The sequence below is a fragment of the Sturnira hondurensis genome, unplaced genomic scaffold (genome assembly GCF_014824575.4).
Source record: "Sturnira hondurensis isolate 20B ecotype Veracruz unplaced genomic scaffold, ASM1482457v3 Scaffold0006413, whole genome shotgun sequence".
Taxonomy (NCBI): domain Eukaryota; kingdom Metazoa; phylum Chordata; class Mammalia; order Chiroptera; family Phyllostomidae; genus Sturnira; species Sturnira hondurensis.
The window spans coordinates 22,542,802-22,568,726 of NW_028079044.1; the positions used below are offsets into that span (position 1 = coordinate 22,542,802).

The 25,925-nt window shown below is 38.9% G+C and overlaps 1 protein-coding gene and 2 long non-coding RNA genes across 3 annotated transcripts; 2 read left to right on the plus strand and 1 right to left on the minus strand.

Moving 5' to 3' along the window:
• The first annotated feature begins 1,211 nt into the window (after positions 1-1,211).
• LOC118988529 (uncharacterized) lies at positions 1,212-2,457 on the plus strand. Its single transcript, XR_005066796.1, has 2 exons — positions 1,212-2,218; positions 2,273-2,457. It is a non-coding gene; the product is annotated as an uncharacterized LOC118988529 (long non-coding RNA).
• A 1,377-nt stretch (positions 2,458-3,834) lies between these two features.
• On the minus strand, positions 3,835-25,925 carry CFAP418 (cilia and flagella associated protein 418). The gene is made up of 6 exons (XM_037048234.1): positions 25,495-25,925; positions 20,565-20,652; positions 17,752-17,816; positions 17,141-17,206; positions 10,089-10,184; positions 3,835-4,164 (listed from the first exon to the last, which is right to left on the minus strand). The coding sequence occupies exons 1-6, from the start codon at positions 25,656-25,658 to the stop codon at positions 4,005-4,007; spliced, it is 639 nt and encodes a 212-aa protein (XP_036904129.1). The 5' UTR covers positions 25,659-25,925; the 3' UTR covers positions 3,835-4,004.
• On the plus strand, positions 17,242-19,243 carry LOC118988530 (uncharacterized). Its single transcript, XR_005066797.1, has 2 exons — positions 17,242-18,843; positions 18,951-19,243. It is a non-coding gene; the product is annotated as an uncharacterized LOC118988530 (long non-coding RNA).

Genomic DNA, 25,925 nt, shown 5'->3' on the forward strand with positions numbered 1-25,925 from the left:
TAAGCCGGAAACCATAAAAATCATAGAAGAAAACATAGGCAGCAAAATTTTGGATATAGCTCGTAGCAATATTTTATTAGATGTATCTTCCCAGACAAGAGAAACAAAAGAAAAAATAAATAAATGGGACTAAATCAAACTGAAAAGTCCTTGCACAGCAAAGGAAAATGTCAACAAAATACAAAGACAACCTACAGAATGAGAGAACATATTTGCTGGTACTTCTGATAAGGGGTTGATATCCAAAATTTATAAAGAACTTACAAAATTCAACATCAAACAAAACAAACAACTCAATTAAAAAATGGGCAAAGAACTTGAAAGGACACTTCTCCAAAGAGGACATACAGGTGGCCAACAGACATATGAAAAGATGTTCAACGTCACTGATCATCAGAGAAATGCAAATTAAAACCACAATGAGATAGCACCTCACACCTGTCAGGATGGCTATCATCAATAAAATCAACAAACAACAAGTGCTGACAAGGATGTGGAGAAAGGGGCACGCTTCTGCACTGCTGGTGGGGATGCAGATTTGTGCGCCCACTGTGGAAAGCAGTGCGGAGAAACCTCAAAAAATTAAAAATGGATCTGCCTTTTGACCCAGCAATCCTACTTCTGGGACTATATCCAAAGGAACCCAAAACAGTAATTCGAAAGGACGTAAGAACCCCTGTGTTCACTGTAGTGCTATTTACAATCTCCAAGATATGGAAGGAGCCCATGTGTCCATCAGTAGACAAGTGGATAAAACAATCATGGGGCAGTTACACAGTGGAATACTACTTGGCTGTAAAAAATAAGAAAGTTTTACCCTTTGTGACCATATGGATAGACCTGGAGAACACTATGCTAAGTGAAATAAGCCAGTCAGAGAAAGAGAAAGACCATATGCTTTCACTCATATATGGAATCTAATGAACAAACTGAACTAACAAGCAAAACAGAGACAGACTCATGGATAGATAACAGGGTGACAGCTCAGGGCAGGGAGGGTAGGGGGCAGAGCAAAAAAGGAAAAGGGACTCATGGACGACAGTGTGGTGATTGTTGGGGGGATAGTGGGGTATAAGGAAACTAAATGGTAATTAAAATATAATAAAAAGTATTAAACAAAAATAAAAATAAAAAAGAAATTATCAAAATTATTTCAAGTTAATCCCAGTATGAATATTTTACTATACAATAAAAATATAACTAAATACAGAATAAAGCTCTTCATTATTTATTCATTTCAAGGTAGGATAAGGGCAGAGAATATAATACAGTTCAAATAAAGTAGTTACCTGGCTTGACAAAAAATAGATTCTTGCTACAGGCATAAAATTATTACAGACATTGAAAACAAAAGGGCAAAACATCTCATAAGGTTTATAGATTTTGCATTTCAAAATTATAGTTCGTCAGAAACTATGCTTTTCTCCTACACTGATACTAAAGTAATTGCATTTTGGCTTAAATTATGACTGATAATAATTTATACCTCTGTGTACAAACAAAATATTCTTTCTATATTTTAGATTAGAAATTGTACAATATTAAAAAGCTTATAAGGAAAATTGCCCACAAAAATGTGAAGTCATATATACATTTCTGACATTGGGGAATTATTACAATTACTGTTATAAAGTGCCAAACATGGGCAACGTATCCAAGTTACAGGATAGTTATGATGAAATAATAAAAGTCTATATTCAAATTAATAATTCAGTAAATTTGTTCATTTGAATGAAAAACAAACATCACCCTATGACTATGTGCCAAATTCCATGGGGTTCAGAATGTGTGGATTTTGTTGCTGTGCTATTTTTAGGAAATAGGTGACTTCAATCCAAACCCTTCTCTGTTTCTGGAGACACTGCAGTGAGATACAATTTTTATTGGGATTAAACATTTTTATTGAAAGATATCTTCAAAACACATGTTCAATAAATACATTCTTAATCCAAAACAGATTTGTTCTGTTGCAATGCTAGAATTATTAGAGTAAATGTGCAAATGTATGTGTCATGGCTAGGAAAAAGGTTTCAATGACCAGATTTTTCTCCTTTGCTTAGGTGGCTGGATTCAGCATAAGCAGATCGGAACCCTGCTTCCATGACTGCCTTTCGGCATGCCTGTGTCACACCGCTGAACTGTGTATTAGACACATGCACTAAGGCACTTCTGGCAGATTGGGAAGCTCCCAGAATCTCGTGAAGGTGGCTGGGAGCTGGTAATTCTGAGGTAACTAATTTCCTGAGTGCGTTGGTTTGTGGGGTCCTCCAAGTCTCAGTGATGTCAGTGTCAAAAACGAGTCAACAGGTTGGTTCAGCTAAGTTTATTTCTTTTCATACACTCATTTAACAAACGGTAGATCAATCTGATCCTACCAGAAAAATCAACAGGCTGCCTGAGAAAATATCTTACTTGCTGTTCACTTTACTTGATTAGAGTTTTAGGCATTAAAGGCTGGAAAGTACTGAAAAAGCCAACAAATGACATCTGTATTAGGATCTTCCCTTGTGATTGCAGGTGCATCAAAAAAAATTTATATATAAATGGATATTTGCTAAAATTACAAACTAAGTAACTTTTGATATCGAAATGAACAAAGGGCGAGAAGCTAAAATCTGTAATACATACTTATTACTGTACATAGTATCACTTTAAGTGGTTGAGGTAAGATCAGATACGGGCAGTGGACTCACTGACGGGACACCCGCACTCCTGAAAACCCTCCTTCAGTGACTACTCACAGCTTCTGCCACGTCTGCATCAGCATCTTTCCAAGGGCTCTGACTGGACCTCAATGGCGTCTCTGCGCTGGGCGCTTCATCCCCTTACGAGGCATGTTTATGCTAAGTGTTTTGGCAGTCAGTAATACTGCAGTTGTTAATGAGTGGCCACAAACTGGCCTAAAACTGCTTACTTAAATTTCCACTAAACAGAGACAGGCTGTCAAAGAAGATTTGGCTAAGCTGTTACCTTACTTACAAAGTGCAATGTCCATATATCAAACAAGGACTAATTCCAAAACGTTAAATAAAGCACATTATCTTCTTAAGTCCATTTGGTCTTTGAAAATGGGTATAATCGTGAAGTTTCTTGTCTTTTCTGAAAGGGCATGATAGTGCTCCGTACCGTTACCTAGATATTACGATGACTAATGGATGCTGCTCTCATGGATGCACTGGCCTCTGGAAAGTCGTCACTCCTGATGTTTACCACAAACCCAGCGCAGCTGGTGATCCGCCTGGAGGTCAGTCAGTGCTTCGACAGCTCTCCAGCTACACTGGCAGGCATAGGCCCGTGTTCCTTTCTTCTTCACCAACTTTGTTTTCAATTTGTGGAATTCCGGCATGTTGTTCCTATTAGTAAAACATGAATGTTTTAAAATAGTGGCTTTGTCAGTGCTTAATGACTTAAAGAAAGTTCTAATTGCTTGAATTTCCCATCTTTGTCACATCTGAACACTAAACAAGCCTTGGTTCCCCACACACAAAAAACAGAAGATACGCTTCCATGTTCTTCTGGTGGTATTTCCTCAGTAACGAGTACATTTTCTTGGCAATTCACTAGGCCTGTTTACTAAGGCTGTTTAGAACACAATGACCTAAAAAGCTGAAGCATTATTGACTTGTCTTATCAGAGATGATACGACATGAGAATAGAATCAAAAGTATGGTGGTTATTGCCTACCTCACATACTCACTATACCATCTTCTAAAAGCCTATAATATGGCAAATGGAAGGGATATAAGAAGCATGCAAATAATAAGCTTCTGATAGGTTAACTACAGAAATTTTTCATTAATAGAGAAAATGTGCCTGTTATTTCTATATGTGGANTTAAATAAAGCACATTATCTCCTTAAGTCCATTTGGTCTTTGAAAATGGGTATAATCGTGAAGTTTCTTGTCTTTTCTGAAAGGGCATGATAGTGCTCCGTACCGTTACCTAGATATTACGATGACTAATGGATGCTGCTCTCATGGATGCACTGGCCTCTGGAAAGTCGTCACTCCTGATGTTTACCACAAACCCAGCGCAGCTGGTGATCCGCCTGGAGGTCAGTCAGTGCTTCGACAGCTCTCCAGCTACACTGGCAGGCATAGGCCCGTGTTCCTTTCTTCTTCACCAACTTTGTTTTCAATTTGTGGAATTCCGGCATGTTGTTCCTATTAGTAAAACATGAATGTTTTAAAATAGTGGCTTTGTCAGTGCTTAATGACTTAAAGAAAGTTCTAATTGCTTGAATTTCCCATCTTTGTCACATCTGAACACTAAACAAGCCTTGGTTCCCCACACACAAAAAACAGAAGATACGCTTCCATGTTCTTCTGGTGGTATTTTCTCAGTAACGAGTACATTTTCTTGGCAATTCACTAGGCCTGTTTACTAAGGCTGTTTAGAACACAATGACCTAAAAAGCTGAAGCATTATTGACTTGTCTTATCAGAGATGATATGACATGAGAATAGAATCAAAAGTATGGTGGTTATTGCCTACCTCACATACTCACTATACCATCTTCTAAAAGCCTATAATATGGCAAATGGAAGGGATATAAGAAGCATGCAAATAATAAGCTTCTGATAGGTTAACTACAGAAATTTTTCATTAATAGAGAAAATGTGCCTGTTATTTCTATATGTGGAACTGACATTATATCTTTCATTTTTTAAAAGATACTATTCATTTATTTTTAGAGAGAGGGGAAGGGAGGGGGAAAGAGAGAAACATTAATTAGTGGTTGCCTCTCATGCTCTCTGGCACTGGGGACCTGGCCCGTAACCTAGGCATGCGCCCTAGACTGGGAATTGAACTGGTGACGTTTCTGTCCATAGGCTGGCACTCAATCCACTGAGCCACACCAGTGGGGACTCTATCTTTCATTTGTTAAATGATATGTTACTTAATTAGAATATCAGCAACAAAATAAATGCCTATCCTACATTAAATGAAAATAATGTTAAAATAATTAAATCAATTGACAGACCATCATGAAAAATGATAACCATCTGACTTTTTTTAAAAAGATTTTATTTATTTATTTCTAGAGAGAAGAGAAGGGAAGGAGAAAGAGAGGGAGAGAAATATCAATGTGTAGTTGCATCTCACGTAACCTGTTGGAGACCTGGCCCGCAACCTTGGCTCGAACCAGTGACCCTTTGGTTCGCAGTCTGCACTCAATCCACTGAGCTATACCAGCCAGATGATAACCATTTGACTTGATGCAATTATAAAAAAAAGAGACTAGAGAAGTTTAATTAATTGAAATTCAATTATGATTTTCACAATAATTCGTGCCGAAATTTATGTAATTATTCTCTGGCAGAAGAAAAATGGAAAAAATAAAAATAAAAAAAAGAAAAATGTAAAGTGATGAAGTACAGTATAAATATTAAAAAAGAGAGATACAGTCCTATCTTGGCTTTTTATGTCACTCGACGGAAGGCAGGCTATAAAGCGCCCTCTGGTGGCCAATGGACATCACATTCAGTGCTGTGATGTACAAAATCCGGGCACAATTTAGAAGGTCAGAGCCTAACAAAACCTGAGAGATTTTCCAGGTCACTGTCTGATTTCAGGAAACTGAGACTGACTAGCTAACTGACTTAGCTCGGGTTACAGTGAGCCAGGGGAAGGCATGCATCATTGGAGTTGTATTAGAAAGAACCCCCTCCCCCAAACTAAATGTGTTTAATGAAGGCTAAATATTAAATACAAAAAATGTTCTTTCTTCACTATGTAATATATTTTGACAATTTTAACATCTGATATCTGATTGAATTCTTCATTAGAGATTTAGGAGTAAGGATCATGGATAGCCAGGAAACTAATGAATACATTTCAAATGCTTTTTTAAGAGCACGTGTATCTTAAAAACTCAGAAAGAAAAATAATCTCATTATTTCTCATACAGAAAATGATTTAATATAAAAATGAAAGCATGTTATTCAGGCACAATGACCAAATATAGATTATAGTTCTTTTAGAAAGTTCTAGAACTTGTCAAGGCTGGAATACATTTCTTTCCCTCATTTATAAAATAAGGACAATAAAATAAAGAGCAGCATGACGTTTCACTGTATCACCAATGCTCAGACTGATGCCACTAAAAATAAACTGTTCCCTATGCTGCTGAGATTTCAATCTGCAAGCCTCTAGCTTGCTTTCGGTCACTACCTACTTCTGGATTCCCTGCAACTACGCCTACCCTCCTCAAATATTTCACCTGCCCTGCACTACTTTCCTTCCAGCAGATCACGTCCAGAAAGGCAAGTGTCACTCACAAAGCCAGGCGTCAGACGTAAAAGCCTTCCATCTCCCAGCTTTCCCCATGAAATGTCTCTGTATCTTACCTCCTTCCACCTAGAGGGTGAGAACTCCTCTTCCTAGCCAAGGCTCACTTTCCATCTCAGCACCCCAAACCCCAAAGCCTCCAGGACCTCATTACTCACAAACCGCCCCCAACACCTCCCCTGCCCCTCACAATATCAAAGCACCTCCTGTCTTTGCTACATGATCCCTTAACTGCGTTTACTGACAGGCTTCCAAGTGGCCTTCCTGGGTCATCCAATCTCACAGTTTCAACTACCATGTTACAGACTACATTTCCTACCACAGTTTCAATAGTTCTCATAAATGAACATATAACATCTTTCTCCAAAATCTGTTCGTAGGTTTCCTCTAACAATAGGCAGTATTATCATCTAGTTTTGTAAACCAAGACAGAAACCTAGGACTCGTCCTTAGATGCCATTTATCACTTTTCACAGCCAGGCTACCTCTCAAATCTCTCTCAAATACATGTATTCCTCTCTACCCTCCTCACAGACATAATTCAGGTCCTTAGTGCTTTCCCACTGGATTATCATAACATCCTTCAATAATCTGCATGATTCTAAACCGGCCTGGTTCCCATCCATGCATACTCTATTTAGAGCTTCCCTGATTAAAAGCTTTCAGTGGTTGGCCACTGCCTAAAAATTTAGTCGAGATTCCCCCGTGTTCCTTTCCTGGCTCTGCTGTTTTCTCCCTCTCTCCTACTTCATTCACCTCTTCCTCTCTCCTGTTCTTGTCTACTCTCCACAGTCCAAACTACTTTAAAGTTCTCAAACATGCCACATGGTCGCACCTGTGTCTTTAACAATACCCTGTCCGTCTTGTTGGCTAGGCTGTCTCCTGATCATTCTTCAGGACTCTGAGGTTTTCCCTGATACCTCAGGATAAAGTATCTTCACCTTGTCCTGTGATGCTCTCTTCCAGCCTCTCTACACTGTCACATGCATCACACGATGCTATAAAGTGATGTTGGTCCCTCTCAAAAGCGCATTACTTGAGAGTAGAAACTGGGTGATACTCGTGAGCCCAGTGTTTAAGAATGCCACAGACCCGGTATTGAATAATGTCTGTTTGATAAAGAAACACTAATAAGCTCTACAAAATAAGAACATATCAATGATTTATATCCTGATGATGGTGACAGTCTTTTTCTTTATTTGTTCTATTCTCTTACCTCCCACGTATTTCTAAGTATCTGGAGGGCTGAGACAGTAATTGCTGCTGATATAAATAATAATTACTTATTATTTGCTATTTAAAAATATTGTATTTAGTATATTATAGAAAGACAAATAATAAATATACTTATTTTTAATAGTATAAGAAGTCATCTAGTTCTCACTGTTTTATCTAAACGTATGCATTTTTAAAGCTAGGATGCCACACTCAAGCCCCATTCAGGTGCATCCTTGGCTCTGGGGGCAGCTGTGGCCCCACTCCGAGGGCTGCTGCCGCCTGAGCTGCCGAGCTGCCACAGGTCCCACCGATGCTGGTGCCAGAGCACTGACTCCTGTGACAATGGCAGTGGTTAGCAGGCTGGGGGCTCCGGCTGCGGCTGCAGTTCTGGAGGCTGCTGCTGGCCTGGAATCTAATGCTGAACAGAATCCAAAAGAGGCCAGCAAAAGCCCCAGCAGGATGCAGCCTTCCCCAGACACCCCATTCTCGCTTTTCTGGTTTGAGCTGGGATGTTCTCAGGGAGGGTTCCGAGCTCTCCAGATGGTCTTCCAGTCTGATGTCCGAGGTCCCACACTCTCCTTCCCCCTGCACCTGACAATGACTGGCAGCACTTGTGCTTGACCCTGTGAAAGAATAAAGCTTCTCTTCCTCATTAGCAAAACAAACAAACTAACAAAACCAGGCTGCCACAGATCTAGAGTAAGCCAATTGATGTTCTTAATAATGCTGAGACACTACAAATTCCTCAAGTACCAAGTAGGTCAATAGAAAGCTTACTTAATGCCTGTGCTCACTCTATTATTCTATCAATTGTTTTGTAAAAATTGATGGATCATCTTGGTGACATACAGGGATTATTAATCACTCATTAGATTAACCAGAAGACAGTATCTAGCAGAGGATTTAAAAAAGTCAGAAAAGGCAAAACAGACATGACATTAAAAGTTAACTTTTTCTGCCCTGGCTGGTGTGGCTCAGTGGACTGAGCACTGGCCTGTGAACCAAAGGGTCACCCATTCGATTCCCAGTCAGGGCACATGTCTTGAGGTGTGGGCCAGGTCCCCAGTAGGGGTTGCATGAGAGGCAACCACACATTGATGTTTCTTTCCATCCCTTTTTCCCTCCTTACCCTTCTCTAAAAAGTATATAAATAAAATCTTTAATAAAAAATGGTTTAAAAAGTTAACTTTTCCAACTACGGGATTAAAAGTAGACTAATCTGAGCCCTGACTGGTGTGGCTCAGTGGACTGAGTGCTGGCCTGCAAACCAAAGGGTCACTGGTTGGATTCCCAGTCAGGGCACATGCCTGGGTTGTGGGCCAGGTCCCCATTTGGAGGGCATGGGAGAGGCAACCACGAAGTGATGCTTTTCTCCTCTTTCTCCCTCCCTTCCACTATCTCTAAAAAAAAAAAGTAGGCTAACCTGACTTAGGATTTTGGGATTACACTAGGCTTCTTAAAGTATAATTTTTCCACATATTTACTTATACATTTCAATTTTGTGTGTGTGTGTATGTGTGTGTGGAGAGGGTTTAAAATTTTAATGAGATTCTCAAAGCAGTGCTTGATGTGAAGAAGTTTAAAACCTATTAAATTAGAAGAGACTCTAGGGATCTACGTGGGAATCGGTGCCAGCAAAGGTGTGGACGACTCGTCCTTTCTTCGCGCTGTTGGACAGTGCTGTGATTATAGTCTGATTACCTGTACCTCAAAATATAGCTTTGGTCTAGGTACAGGATAGGGGAGCCAAAAATGCATGAATATGCTTTATTAATTTTTTAACTCTAAATTTTTATTAAAAAATGTGAATGCATAGTTTAAGAATATTTTGATAACATAACATCTTAAAAATATTAGGTAGTTACTCATGTATAAAGATGTATAAATTGCAAAAGTATGAGTAAGACTCTCCTGACCACAAGGAGGGAGGCAGACATATATGAACCAACCTAGGATTCTCGATCGTGTATCACAGTGAGTGCTATAACAGGTGCAAAGTGCTGTGGGCACACAGGAAAGGATGAGTCTACTTCCAAGCTGAGAATGGTGAGGGAATCATGCAAGAAGTATAATGATTCGTACCCTGAGGGACAGGCAGAGCTGAGGTAGATGAAGTGGGAGAGCTGCACAAAGTCATGGGGAATGGGAGCATGGAGTAATTCGATGTGACTAAACTCTTGTGAAGGGAAGACAAAGCTGGATGATGGACAGGGGCTGGATTGTGGAGGGTCTTGGATGCCATCCTGCTAAGGAATTTTGACATGATTCTGCAAGCAGAAAGATTTTAGGCAGGAGAATGGTTTGCTCTTTTTATGCTTTAGTCCTCAGCAAGGGAAAGGCAGTCGGAAAGAAGAGACTGTAGGCGGAAAAGTCAGAGAGGAGGCTCTGTGCAGGCATCCAGGAGTTACACGTCCTTACCCAGGCCGACAGCAAACAGAAAAAGGAGATGGACGAGAGAAAGATTGAAGAGGCAGAAGCTGTGCAGTCTGGCCAAGTCTATCAAGAGACATTATAGCAAAATAAGAAACACCAAGTTCCACTTGGTACATTTTCACAGCGCAAGTCTTTAGAAGCATACCTGAAAAACATATAATCGCATGATCTGTCCCACATATAGTCATCATAGCTTTCTACCTGGAAATCACATGCTGTACAGCGTAGACGGTCACATGCTCTGTTCAGAGAAAAAAATGCCCGTACATTAAAGATTACTGGTTCATTTAATGTAAAAATACGGTGATTTAGTTATAGGATATACCATATATTACAAATTACTTAGTAAACAACAAAAAAGTAAAGATTAAATTGATTACAAATTTTCATATAAAGGGCTGATCATATATCTAAACTTTCAGGTTAAATTCCTACACAAACTATCTGACTAAGATCTTATACACCAATACATACATGCACACATGTATACTGTAAAGATATAAAAGAAACAAACTGGATGTGCAGGTCTGTCAGGTCAATGGTTTTCAAATTGTACATGAGGTGATCTTCACTTAGGCTAACGACTTTACGTTGCTTCCTTTCCTATTGAAATTGTCAAGGACGCCTCTATCACACATTTGCCACCTTATATTGGAACGAATCTGTCTCTCCCATAAGCTACTTGAGTGCTGGGACACTATCTTATTTGTCTGTGTCCCCAGTAGTTGGCACTAACGCATTCATTCACGCATTTCAGAAACAGAGGATGAGGCAAAAGTAGGTTTACAGTTGTGAGTACACAAAACACAGAATTCATTCTTGTATTATTTATTGACTATTGTATTATTTTTCACACAAACAACTATAAACTTACTTTTGCCTCACTCTATATTTACTAAAAGCCTACTAGGTGCTAGTGAGATTTTTGTCCTTGTGGAGCTTAGATTCTAATGAGAAAACAATACTCATCACAATGTTAGAAGGCAAAAAATGCTTCAAATGAAACAGTAAGTAGAGCACAGAAAATAAAATTGAGTACTAGGACAGAGTGGGTTGCAATTTTGTTTATTTTTTATTGTCACTTGAGGAAATATTTCATTGCTTTTGTAAAAAAGAGAGAGGAAGGGCGGGAGAGAAATATTGCGAGAGAAGCATTCAATGGTTGTCTCCTATGAGTGCCCGAACCAGGGACTGAACCTGCAGCCCAGGCATGTGCCCTGAGTAGGAATAGAACTTGCAACCTTTTGGTTATAGGATGACACTCCAACCCACTGAACCACCCTGGCCAGGCTGCAGGTTGCAATTTTAGAGTGGTCTACAAGGCCTCTCTGGAAAGGTGTATCTGAGCAGTTTAAATGGAAGTGGTATCTGGTCAAGGAAGTGAGGTTAAGAGAACATTTTATTTAAGAAGGGAGGGATAGCCCTGGCTGGTGTAGCTCAGTGGACTGAGCATGAGCCTGTGAAAGCAAAGGGTTGCCGGTTCGATTCCCGGTCAGGGCATATGCCTGGGTTGCAGGCCAGGTCTCTAGTACCCCTATTAGTAATGGGGGCAACCACACATTGATGTTTCTCTCCCACTCTTTCTCCTCCCCTTCTCTCTCTAAAAATAAATAAAATATTTTAAAAAAGAAGGGAGGGATAAAGGCATGTTTGTATGTTGATGGCAGAGATGCAGTGAAGAGCAAAACACTGATGATGCAGGAAAAGGGGCAGAATTGCTAGAATTACGGTTTTAATTAGAATTAGCAGATAATGAGAACTTAGTGAATATCTAAGGAATTCAAATGGCAAGCAATTCTCAAACTCATGTACTAAATAGCAACTTTACAAGTAAAATGATAATATATAACAATATTTTGAATTGCTGCTGTAAACGATTTGAGTTGTATAATAATTGTTATTTACTTTAGAGAAACCTCCATTGTTTGAAGCATTTAAAAACTAGAATCAATATAGTTGCATTTGATCATTTAAAAATTAAAAGGAAATAAGAATTTTAAGATATCCAAAACAGTTTTCAAGATACCATAAACAAGTGAAAAACAGAGTGGAAGAAAACATTCAGCATGTAGTCCAATACTTTTGTTATACAAAGGGTGTTTACAAATGACTAACAAATAAAGAAAAAGCTTAAAACTATATTCAATCTCACTGAAACAGGTATTATAGAATCCTAGTTAAGAGGGCAGACTCGCAACACAGACTGCCTAGATCCAATTACTCACTCTACTATTTACTAGCTCTGTAACTGTAGTCCTGTAACTCCCCAGTGACTCAGTTCCCCCATATGTAAAATGGGATGCTAATAATTCTAATACATCTCCTAGAATTAGTATGAGGACCTAATGAGTTAATGCTGGTAAAGTGCTTCCACCAGTGCCCGGCACACAGTGTTTGTGAAAAGGTAAAATATAACAAACAACTAAAATTTAAAGCAACAACAAAATAAGTTTTTAACCAATTTAATTTAGCAAAAATTAGTACTCTCAGACATTCCTGGTGGGTATGTGAACTGCTTTAACCTTAGGGACTACTTTAAAGTGAAAATTATCCCCAGCTGTTGCACGCACTATCAATCCCTTTTGGGGGAAGCAACTGCGTACATAGAAGTACCGATATGTGCATACATCTCAAGAATTTTTGCTGCAGGACTGTTGAAGTGGCAAAAAACAAGATACCACTTAGATACCGACCCGAAAAGGAAAAAGCTGAAAAACACTCAGCATGTTTAGACTATGGAATATTAGACAGCTGATAGAGAATTAATTTATCCACTGACCTAGAGGGATTTCAAAAGCAAGGTGCACAGTAACATATACAGCATGGTCCAATTTTTGTAAAAACAACCAAAAAAATTCGTACACAGGCATTTACAGAGGTAAGAACATGGAGAAAAATGTGAAAGGTAATATACTACGTAGCCCACACCGGTTGTCTCAGGAATGGCAGGAATGGAGGGGAGGGAATGAAATTATATTTCTATTTACACATCTTTCAAGTTTGTTTTTAGCTTTTTTCAATAAGGATATAACCCTTCTGAAATTAAAAAATAATAAAAATAAAATCCATCATTAGATATTTTTCACTTATTTCCCTTAAAATTCAAATATGGTGACTTTAAAATTGCAAATATTTGCCCTAAAGATTCCTTTTAGAATGCTTTCGACTTCTAAATTATTTTTAATCAAAAATTATTATTAATCATAATAATAACTAAATGCAAAATTTATACAAGTTCAATAAGCAATTCCCTATTTTCTTTTAAATGGTTAGCGATTTATGAAGTTGTATTGGTACATGTAGAAATTCAACACAGGTACACTGGTACACATTTGAACTTGGATTATGAATGTACAAGTCAGGAAATGCAAAATGATGGTTCCCAAAGCTGCCGTAACTTGCTTTCTTATGCATATGTAGTTTATTATATGATTGCACAGAGTGTTAACTTTAATGCCTTAATACATGTGTGCAATTTGGCTGAATTATTGCTGTTGTGGGAACTATAATTTTGAATTTCCTGACATTTTGTATGTGTAAAATCTCAACCATAATGTTAAATACAGCTTTTTAATTTAATTTAAAATTTAGTAGTTTATTCAAATCTATTCACACCACTACATTTTCCTACAAACACTGTCCTTTGAGAAAAATAAAACTAACTAGCAGCTAAGAAATCATTCTGCTATTACGATTCACTGTTAGATCATAATTAGTACCAGTCTATGGAATAATCCAGTCTTGCAAGTAGTTTAAAAATAATTAGGAGTAAAATTCGATTTGGCTTGAAAATAAGGCCTTGGTTTTGTCTGCACCTTATTAATGCCACCGCGCTGTCTGCTGCTGCTCTTTCTCCTTCCCACCAATGGGTACAAGGCTCCAATCTTTACACTCTAAAATTGTTGAGTATTACCTCCAACCAGAATTCTACCCATAAATTAAACAAATAAAACACATGGAAAACAGGCAGAATAAACTCAGTTTCATCTATGCCCTGGGCATGTAAATCAGTGCTTATTTTCAGGGCTTAAAATTATTCCTCTTCCATAACTATGTATAACTGGAGCAGATCTAAAATAAAGTCATGATTCCAATGAAAGGTAAATCATCTAAAATGGGGCAGGAATAGAATATAAAGGTATCAACCAACACCTTTGTCCCTTTGTCCTGAATCTTTATTGTTTAAAAACATTTATTCTGGGAATGCCCCATACACAGCCCAGTACAGTCCTCTGCCCAGACCCTGTGGCTCTCAGCCCAACCTTGTCAGATCTACACAGTAGACCAGGGAGTTTTGATGTTTGGACAGCTGGAAAATCACAGCAGCTTCAGCAGCAAAAACAGTGAAGATTCTCCCTTGTTACATCATTACATGGCCTTCTTCAAACTGGTCTGCTAGAAAGCATAACGGAATGGGAACTTGCTTTGTAACACTTACTCTATGTGAACTTGGACAAGGCTCATTACTTGGGAATTATTCTTAACGAGTTCTCTCTTAGCCATTTATTTCACCAAATTTTGTCCATTCTAGATGCCAAACGGCTCAAACGTGCCACTTTTCCCAACAGCCACTGACACAATTCAGATCACAGCTGCCATTATCATCTCTTTCCTGGACCGCTCTAACAGTGCCTGCTGACTGGTCTCCCTGGGTCCTCTTCCTGTCCTGTCCTGTCCCTTTACCTTCCAATCCATTTGCCATTCAGCAGCAAAAATAACTTTCCGTAGAAACACAATCTGTTCAGGTGACTCCATCTGCTAAAACCCAGCCAACCAACCATCATCTACCAACAGCTTCCACTGCATATATGACAAAACTTTTTCTAAAATCTTCTAAAGGACTGCAGGACCACACACCAAATGTCCCTTGACTACCTCTCCAGCCCTGTCAGGAGCCATTCTGACCCCCACTCACTATGCTCCAGTTCACCTGGCTGCTCTCTGCTCCTCCAATGCTCCCTCCCAGCTCATGGTCATTTAACACGGCATACACTCTGGCTCCAATGGTCCTCTCGCTTTGCTTAATTCCTGTTTATTTTTCATATAAGACTCCGGTTCAATGTTATTTACTTAGGGAGGTATTTTCTTTGGTTTGAAGGCCGGTGCTTAATCCACTGAGCTACACCATCTTGGGCAGGGAAGTATTTTCTAACTCTTCATATTAGATGGGGTACTAATGATCTATGCTTATAGTATTGTTTACTTTCCCTCTGCATTACATGTTATATGAAAATTAAATGCTTGTTTGTAAAATTATCTGTTTAAAGTCTTCCTCCTCATCTAGACTGAACACTCACAAACACATGTGTGGTATTTGTATACCATGATGTTTTCACCCAAAACCTAGAACCTAGCAAGCAGGTGGTTAATTAATATGTGTTTGATAGCTTAACACAAGTGACTCAACTTCCTCATTTTTAAAATGGGGTTAAAAATTCTTGCTCTGTCTGCATCTTGTTTTCTTCCTGCGGAGCAGGTGAACCAATATGCGCATATAAAAAAGTGCTCTAGACAGTATAAAATTCTTCACACATAAAATGTCTTACATGCACATAAACAGGTATGTGCTTGTCTTTCTGTGGGTGCAGATCTGTGTCGTGAAAGGGGGTTTGACAACTGGTATCTTTTTAACAGGCGAGGAAGAAAAGATCTGTGAATATAAATATTTATTTGTGCATATATCACAAATGGTGTATGTTTTCTGCTCTTGTAGCTGTGCAGAAGTTAGGAATGGGGTTTGATGGGTTCTTCCATTCTTACGGATCAATATTATGTGATAGGATCCTCAAGCTATATAAAAACAGGCCATTCTTTTGTCTACTGAAATTCTATCTGGAACAAGACTCTTCTATGCTAGAACTAAATCAAAGGACATATAAAAATACTAATATAAAAGAAAATCTTAATGAAATGTTTACTTTTTGGAAGTAAAACAAAATATATTGTCTTAAAGACAATTTTTTAAATCAGAAGACACCAGTAAGTAGACACTGATACTTATTTCCTGAGATTGAATGGAAAGGTAAGAGCAGAATATGGGATTTCTGCTGCAAAATGTAACAATAATTGTCTCAGAAATAGAAATGACTGAGTCCCACTGAGTTGACAGGTAAGCCATGACTGATAACAAGCAGACTACACTCTTCTCCAAGGGCAGTCTGCACCTCCGACTCCCTGTACAGAGTCCGCACCGTGCGATTCCAGTGCTCTCAGTTCTCATTCACGACCTGCGGAGCGGGCAGCACCCCTGCAGACTGCTGTTGGCCTGTCTACTGCCTGGCGTCTCTGATGCAGGCTTCCCCAGACCGCCTCCCTTTGGTCCGACAGCCCTTCTTTCCAGCGCTCAACCAACAACGCTCCAACAATACATTTTTAGATCCCAGTTCTACTATTCGATATAACAGTTATCCCTTCTGAAATGTGGTCAACATGTGATCATACATCTTAGTCTTTTCTTTTTTAAGAAATTAACAGAAAATGAAGTGTTTTAACTAGACAGAAATGTAATAATCTAGGTAAGTAGGCTTTTGCAAAGATAAAACCAAAAGTATCGGAACAATAGAAAGAATTGCTTAAAATCAATGTCTCCCCACATTATGACAATGATAATGGGATGTGCCAGGAGTATGAGGCTGATAAGGGCTTGGTTTAGGTGGCATTATGGCCATAAGAAATGCCCTGTACTAAGAAGGGTCGGGGAAGAGATAAGGAAAGGAGTGTCTTTATTTAAATATGTAAAATAAGTGACTGTGAGAACTTTGGGGGTACTGCAGACCTGCAGTCTCTCCTGCTGACTGTTTGGCCAAGTCAGTGTGGGTAATACTTTATATAGCCACATGGCTGCCCTGCTTTGCCCCTGTCCTACCAAGTGGCTTCCACTGACCAGAGGAAAAAATGGCAAAGCAGAAGGCCCCTCTTCTGGTATTCCATGGAAACCACGCTGGAACTAGAGTGACCCAGGCACTTCAGTGGGGCTCAGAAAAAGGTGTCAACACAATGAACACCACAAACCCAACATCAAAGCTTTCAACGGCTATTGCCCAAGAATAACGAAGGTTTCAGTAAAGCACTCTTACGTTGGCTAATAAAATATACTACTCATTTTGAAACAGACTGATGCCACGCTAAGAACTATGTTTTAACAACAGGGTATCAGTTTGGAAAACCCAGTGAGGAAGGATCTTTCTGATGTCCTACCTCTGGGAAGTCCTGGTTCCAATACCACATGGGGCAGTGCTTCCACCCAGGTACACGGGGCTGCAGCTAGACGTGTTCAACAGACAGGAGAAAAAGAAAATTACAGCAAGAAAGGAATACGAGAAGTTCATTTGGCTGTGCTGACTCTATAGTTATAACCAAACTGTATATTTTCCTGACCACGCCAACTGTTTTAAAGAAGAGATATTTATTCTAGGGTCACTGCTCTAGTGGATATAACCTGTATATTCAGGAACACTCAAGGAGTTAAAATGAGTCACAGAAAAATATATTCACCAAATAATGTAAGGGACAAAGTAAATACTGAGGAATATAACAGAACATTAATTTTGAGAAACTGTTCACACTTTCTTTTCACATGGCAGAAAATTATTTATAATAGCAATAATCCCTCGGCCAAGTTCCTTTACACTAAGGGGCCACGGACCATAAGAACACTGAGGATACAGCTATTGGCCTTTCTCCTGAAAACCAATCAGTGCTTTGTTGTTTAATGTCGCTGTGGCTTAGATGGTAATAAAATCTACTAGCCTATGCTCATAGTGTCTGCTCACCAGTGTGTGTAATTTACCAGAGCCATCTCAACTTACCTCTTACCAAAGCCTTGAATGGAAGCTCTGACAGATGTGTTACCTGAAGATTTAGATTTTAATTTCTGTTAAAAAAATAAGACAATATAAGGCCAAGAGTAACCTTAGATAATTGTAACATGAAAACTAATATTCTTTATTTTATAACAAGAATATTTTTTAAATGACTTAACTAAAAAATCTGTATCATTTTAAAGTTCCTGAAATAAAAAGTGATCAAAACCTTTTTTTTTTTTTTTTTTAAGGCAAAAAGAAAGTAGGCCTCCCTGAGGAATTTGCAAATTACTCTGCTAACTTCCGGTCTAGGAAATTGATATATTGCCATTATTAGCATGCTAAGATTTAGAGTCACTTTATAACTCTTCAATTAATACTAGAGGTCAATGATTTAATACGAAGGACATTCTACTTAAAACCTCATCCTGGAAAAATTCAATTGAGGAGGAAAAAATCCTCAGACTCATTTTTAAAGGCTGTGAATGGTACTCACTTGAACTAAAAATAAACTGACCAAACTCCTGGGTAACTTCAGGAATATTAATTTTGACCAATTGGAAAGGTATGAACCAGTAGGCATTCAAGAAAAATGCAGACTACCTAGTCACAAGCATACAGTAGTTCCTATATGGTTACATAACATCGCCGTCATTAGCAGGCATTTATTAAGTGTTAACTGGTATATGGTACCCAACAACATAAACCAACTTACATACCAGGACCACCACCACCGAGAGGAAGTGAGGTGGAAAAAACACAATTTAAATTGTGCAGAGACATGCCTTCATTTTACCTAGTAGGTGAGGAAATTTAATGGAGGCAAAAATATTCCATTTTACTATTTCTCTTAACTCTTTCATTTGATGTTAAACAGAACTAGAAAAAAATTTGGGTGCATGTCTCCAAAATAATAATGTGCATGAGTCTCTATCCGTGTTTTGAAATATGTTTCATGTACCACCCAGGCTCATACTATGACTCGAAGTTGGTGTACTGTCACGTTTACTGTTGTTTCTGGGCTTTTCCGTGCGACTCCGAGAGCAGTGGGGGAAGGAGCAGTGCTCCCAGGAGCACCATCTGGCCTCTGAGGACAAGGTGGGCAGGGACTGGCTACTCAGACACCCCTTTTCCTCTTCCAGTCAATGCTTTACGTACATCTGCTCTCCTTCAGGAATTTATTTGGGTGTCTTTCTCCCTTGCAGGCTGGAAAACTGGACATAACAGCTTAAAAAAGGAGTATACAGAAGAAGTACCTAGAAGTTTATTTCTTCACGATTGTAAGAGTTACTTTGATTGCACATTTGTGTATCTTAAAGCCAAGGCAGAAATTAGGCTAAGATATTCCCTCTGCTTCTGAAATGCCCTGAACTGAAGAAACTGCCTCACACACAGATAAGGGCCGAATAAACAACGAATGGCTCCTCCGATGGTCAATGGATCACAAGAACATCATGTAGTTTTTTCCTACTATGAATTAAATAGCACTGTTACTTGACATTTATGATGCATTCTCGTTTGCAGGGTATTCAACACAATTGCTGCTGGGCTGGTATATTAATCAACCAGGCTGCCAGCTTAATAATGCCTCAGATGAACTGAAAATATTAAATTTAGAGAAATAAAGATCTTAAGATCTGTACTAGTCCATTTATTTTTCAGCTGGTTGACAAAAATGTAAGTGGCCCATATACATATCCTTACCACCACCCGTGCCTAGTGATTTCCAGCGCACTGTCTTGTTTTAATGTTCACTGCCTTTTCAAAAACCTCTCTGGTGTTATGTTTACTTCTTCGGTTTTTTTCTTTGCGGCCTTTGTAATTTAGACTTTCATCTTGTCTCTTTCTTTAAAAACTAAAGTACATAAATTCTCATATACTGATGGTAAGAAGGGCATAAATGATAGAGCACTTTAGAAAACATTTTGGCAATGGCTAAAAAAAAACTGAAAATGAGCATACCTCATAACCTAGCAATTCCTCTTCAAGGTTTATACCTGCTAGAGAAACTCCCATATATGGTTAAAAAAAGAATGCAAAGATATCGGATGAGCCATTGTTTGTAACAGCAACAACTGAACGTAATTTAAATGTGCGTCACCAGGGAAGTGGATAAATTCATTGTGGTAGAATTACATAACAAGATATTATATATCAATAAAAAGTGTTCATGGTTACATATAAATGTAATAAAAGTATGGACAGAAAGGGCAGTGGTATCTCCGGGAGGAAGGCAGTAGGGTAGGCTTTGGAGAGTCGTTAAACTATGTAATTTTTATTTAAAGTCCAGAAGAGCAAATGTGGTAAAACATTAATATATATTCAGTATGAGTGGTGTATAGGTGGCTATTATATCATTTAATGAGCTTTTCATAAAGTTTATATACATACATAAGCATTTAAATATTTAATATATTAGTAATTTACTCATGGGTCATAGGCTAACAGCAATGGCATTGCACCTGAGATGCTAATAAGCACATTCCTACAGGGAAGCTGTTTGTTTTTGTCTTTCCGAAAAGTGTTTTCATAGAGTCTATGAATAAATACAGGTAATCAAAGTCAACTACGAGTTGACTTTTGTCCTAACAACTTTTCTAATTTCACATTCTTGACGAGAGATGAACAGCAAAACACATACTGAGAGTTTCTAATATTTTATTTCTTCTACAACTCTAAGTGAAATGATTTATTTAGATGATAGCATTTCTCATAATGCAAAGAAATATAAATATTTGGTCATTCTATAAGTTTTCAGACTGTTCTAAACGTGCCATAAATAATAAAAAAATACTGCATATTTATAACACTTGACTTACAAAGGATTTTATATCAAAGCTGGGCTCCTCAAATATTTCATTAATAAGACTGTCAAGATCATCTTCCTTTTTAAATGTTTCTGTTGATCTAAAAAACAAAACAAAACAGTGGAAGCTTAAGAGCATATAAAGTCAGTGAGTAACAGAAGAGTTTTACTTAAATAAAGTCTATTATTAGAGTTGATAATAGAAAGATAAATGTGACATTAATTTTTTCCTGCTACAACATAGCTTAAGTTTGTTGAGAAAAAATGTAGTCTCAGTTACAAATTTATATACTTAATATACGACATTTAAAACTATACAGTATATTCAAGAAAAAGCTGGGCATGTACTTTTTAAACATCAATCACTCATTTAAGGAATATAAAACATACACAATTATAAGTAGAACCTGAGAATTAGAAACAAAGATAATTTTAATCAGTCTATTTTTTCCCCAAGGGTTTCATTTTAGGTCAAATAAATCTTTTTGGTAGGAATCAAAGGCTATACAATCAAAGGAGCAATACCCTCCCCAGCAAAAGAACAATATTTGGCAGAATATTTCAACTACCTTTCAACTCTGTGATGTAAAGCCATCACAGAATTATGGATACAAATTGTTACTGCATGAAACTTCAACAGCTAACATTTACTGAATACTTACTACATAAACGAAGAAATGGGGCCTGAGAGATTCAGAAACTCGCTCAAGGTCATACAAATAATGGAGGAGAGGCTTGGAACTGAATCTAAGGCAGTCTGTACACCCAACACTAAGCAAGATTAGAGACTTTACGTGTTACAAATGCTGTACATCGGCTTCTTCACTGGACCATTAGAATATTTTAGAAGATAGGTTTTTTAGCTGAATCCCAATTTTAGAAAAGTACTTACTCTGAAAAATTCTTAACATTAGGACTATAGCCCTTCGTTATTATTGCCTGTGGTAAAATAATTAATCTGATGTAAGGAAATCCAGAGACTACTGCCTATAGTGAACGCCTGATTCCATGTATTTTTAAGGCCTTGCCTCTTCAGTTGGTTTCCTTTGTAACTTTTATCCTCACTGTCTGCCACTCTGTACTGGCTTCTTCCTTGATTTCTAAGTGGGCTTAAGACTTTGCTTTTCAAAGAACCCAAAAACCCCTCTTGAAGCTGTTTGCTCTCTCTCTCTAATCCTTACCTAAAGGACACTTTTTTCATTGCTTTTAGAGAGAGAAACATTGATGCTTCCTGTATGCTCCCAGACTGGGGACTAGGGATCAAACCTGCAATGTAGGTTTGTGCCCTGAGCAGGAATTGAACCTGCAAACTTTCTGTTAGGGGATGAAGCTCCAACCAACTGAGCCACACTGGCCAGGGTGCCACCTTGTCTTACCCACTACTGAAGAACAGTCTGTATCCATTTTTCCTACTTCCTTATAAGTATATTGGACTTAGCATCAGCCGATGACCCATATGAGGATTTCTCAACCTTGAAACTACTGACATTTAGGGCCAGATAATTCTCTGGGGTGTGTGCTGAGGGGAGGTAAGGGAGGCTGCTGTGCATTGTATGATGCACATACAATGATGCACAATCTCTGACTTCCACCCACTAGATGCCAAAAGCACACCCTTCCCCAGTTGTGACAATCAAAATTTCAAGACTCACAAAATGCCTGTTGAGTGGTAAAGTTGTCACTGGTTGAGAATGACTGACCTAACTTAATTTATTTAATCTCGCTGACCGTCAAAGGCTAGATAGCTATTTAAAACTTCTTTCAAGTATAGTAATTCTATCTCTGGCCTTTACCTTCCTCAACTACAGTGAAACAATGATTTGGTCACAACGGCCCAAATCACTATACTCCACAGCCTCTCCCAGTTTCAATCCTTCCTAATCTTTCAGAAGTATCTGACATTGGTGGGTACCAATTCCTTCAGTTTCTTTAATTGTAAGACAGCAGGTTCCCAAGATGTCCTCTTGAAATTCTCTCCTTCTTTGGTTTTTATCATACACTCTCTGGGTTCTGTTCTCTCATGAAATTTCACAACTTCAGGAATCAGAAGCAGTCACATTCTACTACACTACTCAGTACTGTTAGGGATCCACACTGTCCACATAGGGTTCTGGTCTGTAATTAGAATACACAATTTCATGATGCCTACATTTGCCTGTGCTTTGCTACAAAAAAGAAAAAAAAAGCCATCATGTCATTGAGAACTCATACACATTTTAAAGAACAGTGTAACATACTTTTATCTTTTGGTGTTTTGATGCTACAATAATCTTAATTGAAGGCTAATAAACATTTATTGGTTCTTTCCCTAACTTTGCATCTTAGTCTAATCTTGATTTAAGATTGTTTCTGTCAAAAATAAAAGGTATATTCTAAATAAAAAATATAAACACTTGAAAACCAGAATTAAATATGAAAATCATACATAAAAGCATAAATCTTGATCTACAATGTCCTGGTAGAACTGAAAATATGGTCTTGGGCAAGTAATTCTTTTCCTAAGTCTTGACTTGGTCAATGAAATGGAGATGATGGTATTCACCTCATAAGGTTGCAGAGGTTAAATGAAATAACATATATAAGACACTCAGCATATAGAAAGAACTCAATAAATATTTGCTATTATAGCTGTTTTATTTAATAAAATAAATATAATAATAGTGGGCCGCATGTGGCCCAAGGTGGCTAGGAATGTGGCCTAACACAAGATGGTAAATTTACTTAAAACCTTTTTTCTTGCTTACCAGTTTTTTTAAAAGTATTTATTTATTTATCTTTAGAGGGGAAGGGAAGGACAGAGGAAGAGAAACATCAATGTATGGTTCCATCCCTTGCTGGGAACTGGCCCCTGCCAGGAACTGGCCTGCAACCCAGGCATGTGCCCTGACTGGGAATCGAACCGCGTTCGTGCGGTTTGCAGGCCCACACTCAATCCACTGAGCTACACCAGCCAGGGATTTCTTGCATATCAGTTTTCGTGTGTTTGTGTGTTTAATGTGCAGCCCAAGACAACTCTTCTCCCAGTGTGGCCCAGAAGCACCACAAGGTTGGACACCCTGATAGGAGGTTATGATATTATCTTTAAATATTCCCATTGGTATTATCCTGAACCACTTTATTACTATTGCAGTTTAACCTGCCTCTGTCTCTTTTATCATTTTGAACCCTTCAAAACATTGCGTATGTTTTGAACACTTACATTATTAGCACTTGTTTCTGGTATCCAGATGTAGCATGGTCAATTATTTTATTATTTGCAGAGCTATCATTTTAGGAGACAGTTTCAGTATTTTAACTCTTATAAGATAGGCTACATCACTATACAGTCAATAGGTGGTCTCCTGTTAATAAATTCATAATACAAATCAGTTCCTAACTTTCAAATATCAATCTTAGCTCAGGACAAAATTTTAACGTTTGATATTATATACCAGGTAGAGATTGTATTTAGTATTAGGTTTAGGGCCTTTGGTGCTGTTGCATAATTTACCTTTATAACTATTGCCACATGAAAAGTTTTAAGACATGACAACAGTACTGGTTTGCTACAGCTTTTATAAATGTTTATTATCTAACAATGTGATGTAGTAAGGTGGGATGGGGTGCTAGAAGCATTATAGATGGATTTTAGTTATACCATAACAGGCTACAGTGAGAGGCATACAAGGACCTGTGTTTGGAGAGCATCTATCTTAGCATCCCTATCCATTTTAAGCAGCTTGCCGCCAGACATCCTACCCCTCTGCATGCTAGCTCTTCTAAGGCCAGCAGGCTCTGGAAGGCTTTGATAAATTCTCTCCATTTCCTAAAGTAACAAATAAAAAGAACAAAAGAAATCGCAAGGAAACATTATTGTGAGATAGGGATATAGATAGGCTGGGAATGGGCACAAAAAGATGCCCATCTTTCAAGATGATAATATACAAATTAATGAGTGATATTTGCATAAACATCAAATCAAATGAGCATTAACCCATTTAAAGTAGCCATTTTGGTTGGCTTCACATTTATGTTTTTATAATGCTGCCCAGCATTCAACTAATTTTTAGAACTCGTTTTTAAAGTTTACAATCTTTTCAATGTATTTATCTTCCAAGGGTGAATTTTTGTAAACAAATAAATGTCATTATAGGTAAGTCTGGTAAATTCGGTAACAATGAAGTTGAGGAATACTTCTGGAGAATCCCACACATGTACACCAAAAAAAAAAAAGCCACGGATGCAGTCATAAACGAACAAGACTGCCTTTCTTGATTGTTCCAATTCCTGTTTGGAATTCCACAGCGTTTCCAACAGATTCTAGCAAGAGTTACTGCAGTCATCACTCTGAAGGGCAATTTCCACTTTGACGCAAAATTTTGTTTCGGGGATTGAGGGGGGAAATGAGACGAAGGAAGTCCTCTTATTTTATGATCATTCGGAAGAAAACAGACTGACAAATTCGAAAGGTAGTTTTTCGGATCAAACCCCGAAAGACTTAAACTGCCCCAAATTCTCCGAGCTAAAGAAAACAAAAATCAGCTAATGATAACAGAATTGAAGACTTTTTCCAGCAACTGGTCCAAGGATTACTCTACTTGGGGAAAGGTCAAAAGCAAAAGGTTGAGATTCTCAGTGCGGGCAACTCACCGGGGGATGAGAACCATTATCGGGGCACATGAGAGAGCTTCTAAGCAGCACCCCAAACCTCCATTAGAACTCCCAGAGCTCTGGGTGAAGCCGTGGGCCCTCGGAGGCGGGGCCAGCTCCCTGGTATACAGAGGGGGCGGAGTCAAGCCTTGATAAGAGATGCTAGAATCCTCAAGGAGGTGGGGTTGGGGTGTGCAAGGCCCCTGGGGTAGGGAACTGAGAATCTGGGCCCTAACGCGGAGAAGAGCTGGAGGGGCCGCTTCAGGGCTTGGAGCAGGCTTTACCAGAAAGGCCCACCCCTCCCGCCCATTAACCTGAGATTCTCTTTCGCCTCGGCTCGGTTCCGGTCGTTGCTGAGAATGCCGCCGCCGCCGCCGCCACAGCCTTCGGGCCGCCCAGCCGTGCCCAGTCTCAGTGGCTCTGGTCTGCAAAACTTGGACTCAACCTCATCCAGAAGCTTGTCCAAGTCTTTCGCCATCTTGAGTGGCTACGTCTTTCCCCTCTCACATAGCAGCAGCGCGGAGTGGTTTCCAGGGGCAACGCGAGGGCCCGCCGCGGGCACTCTCAGCCACGCCCACCCCGCGCAAGCGCGCGTCGAAGTAACCTGGGCGTTTGTGAAGCTTTAGCGTTAGACTCGGTCGCGCAGAAGTCAGCCGGGGGTCCGCGCGGCCTGGCGCAAGATCCGGAGCCGGGGGGCAGGCGGGCGGAGCTGTTCCTTCCCGCGCGACCTCACGACGCTCTGCTT

Excerpts from the sequence above, each read along its gene's own strand:
- CFAP418 (XM_037048234.1), bottom strand. The coding sequence starts at position 25,658 with ATGGCGAAAGACTTGGACAAGCTTCTGGATGAGGTTGAGTCCAAGTTT. Across the intron at positions 17,207-17,751 it reads ATTCAAGGCTTTGGTAAGAG|CTGCAGCCCCGTGTACCTGG; the intron begins GTAAGTTGAGAT and ends GAACACGTCTAG. Across the intron at positions 10,185-17,140 it reads GGAACCAGGACTTCCCAGAG|AGCATGTGACCGTCTACGCT; the intron begins GTAGGACATCAG and ends TTCTCTGAACAG.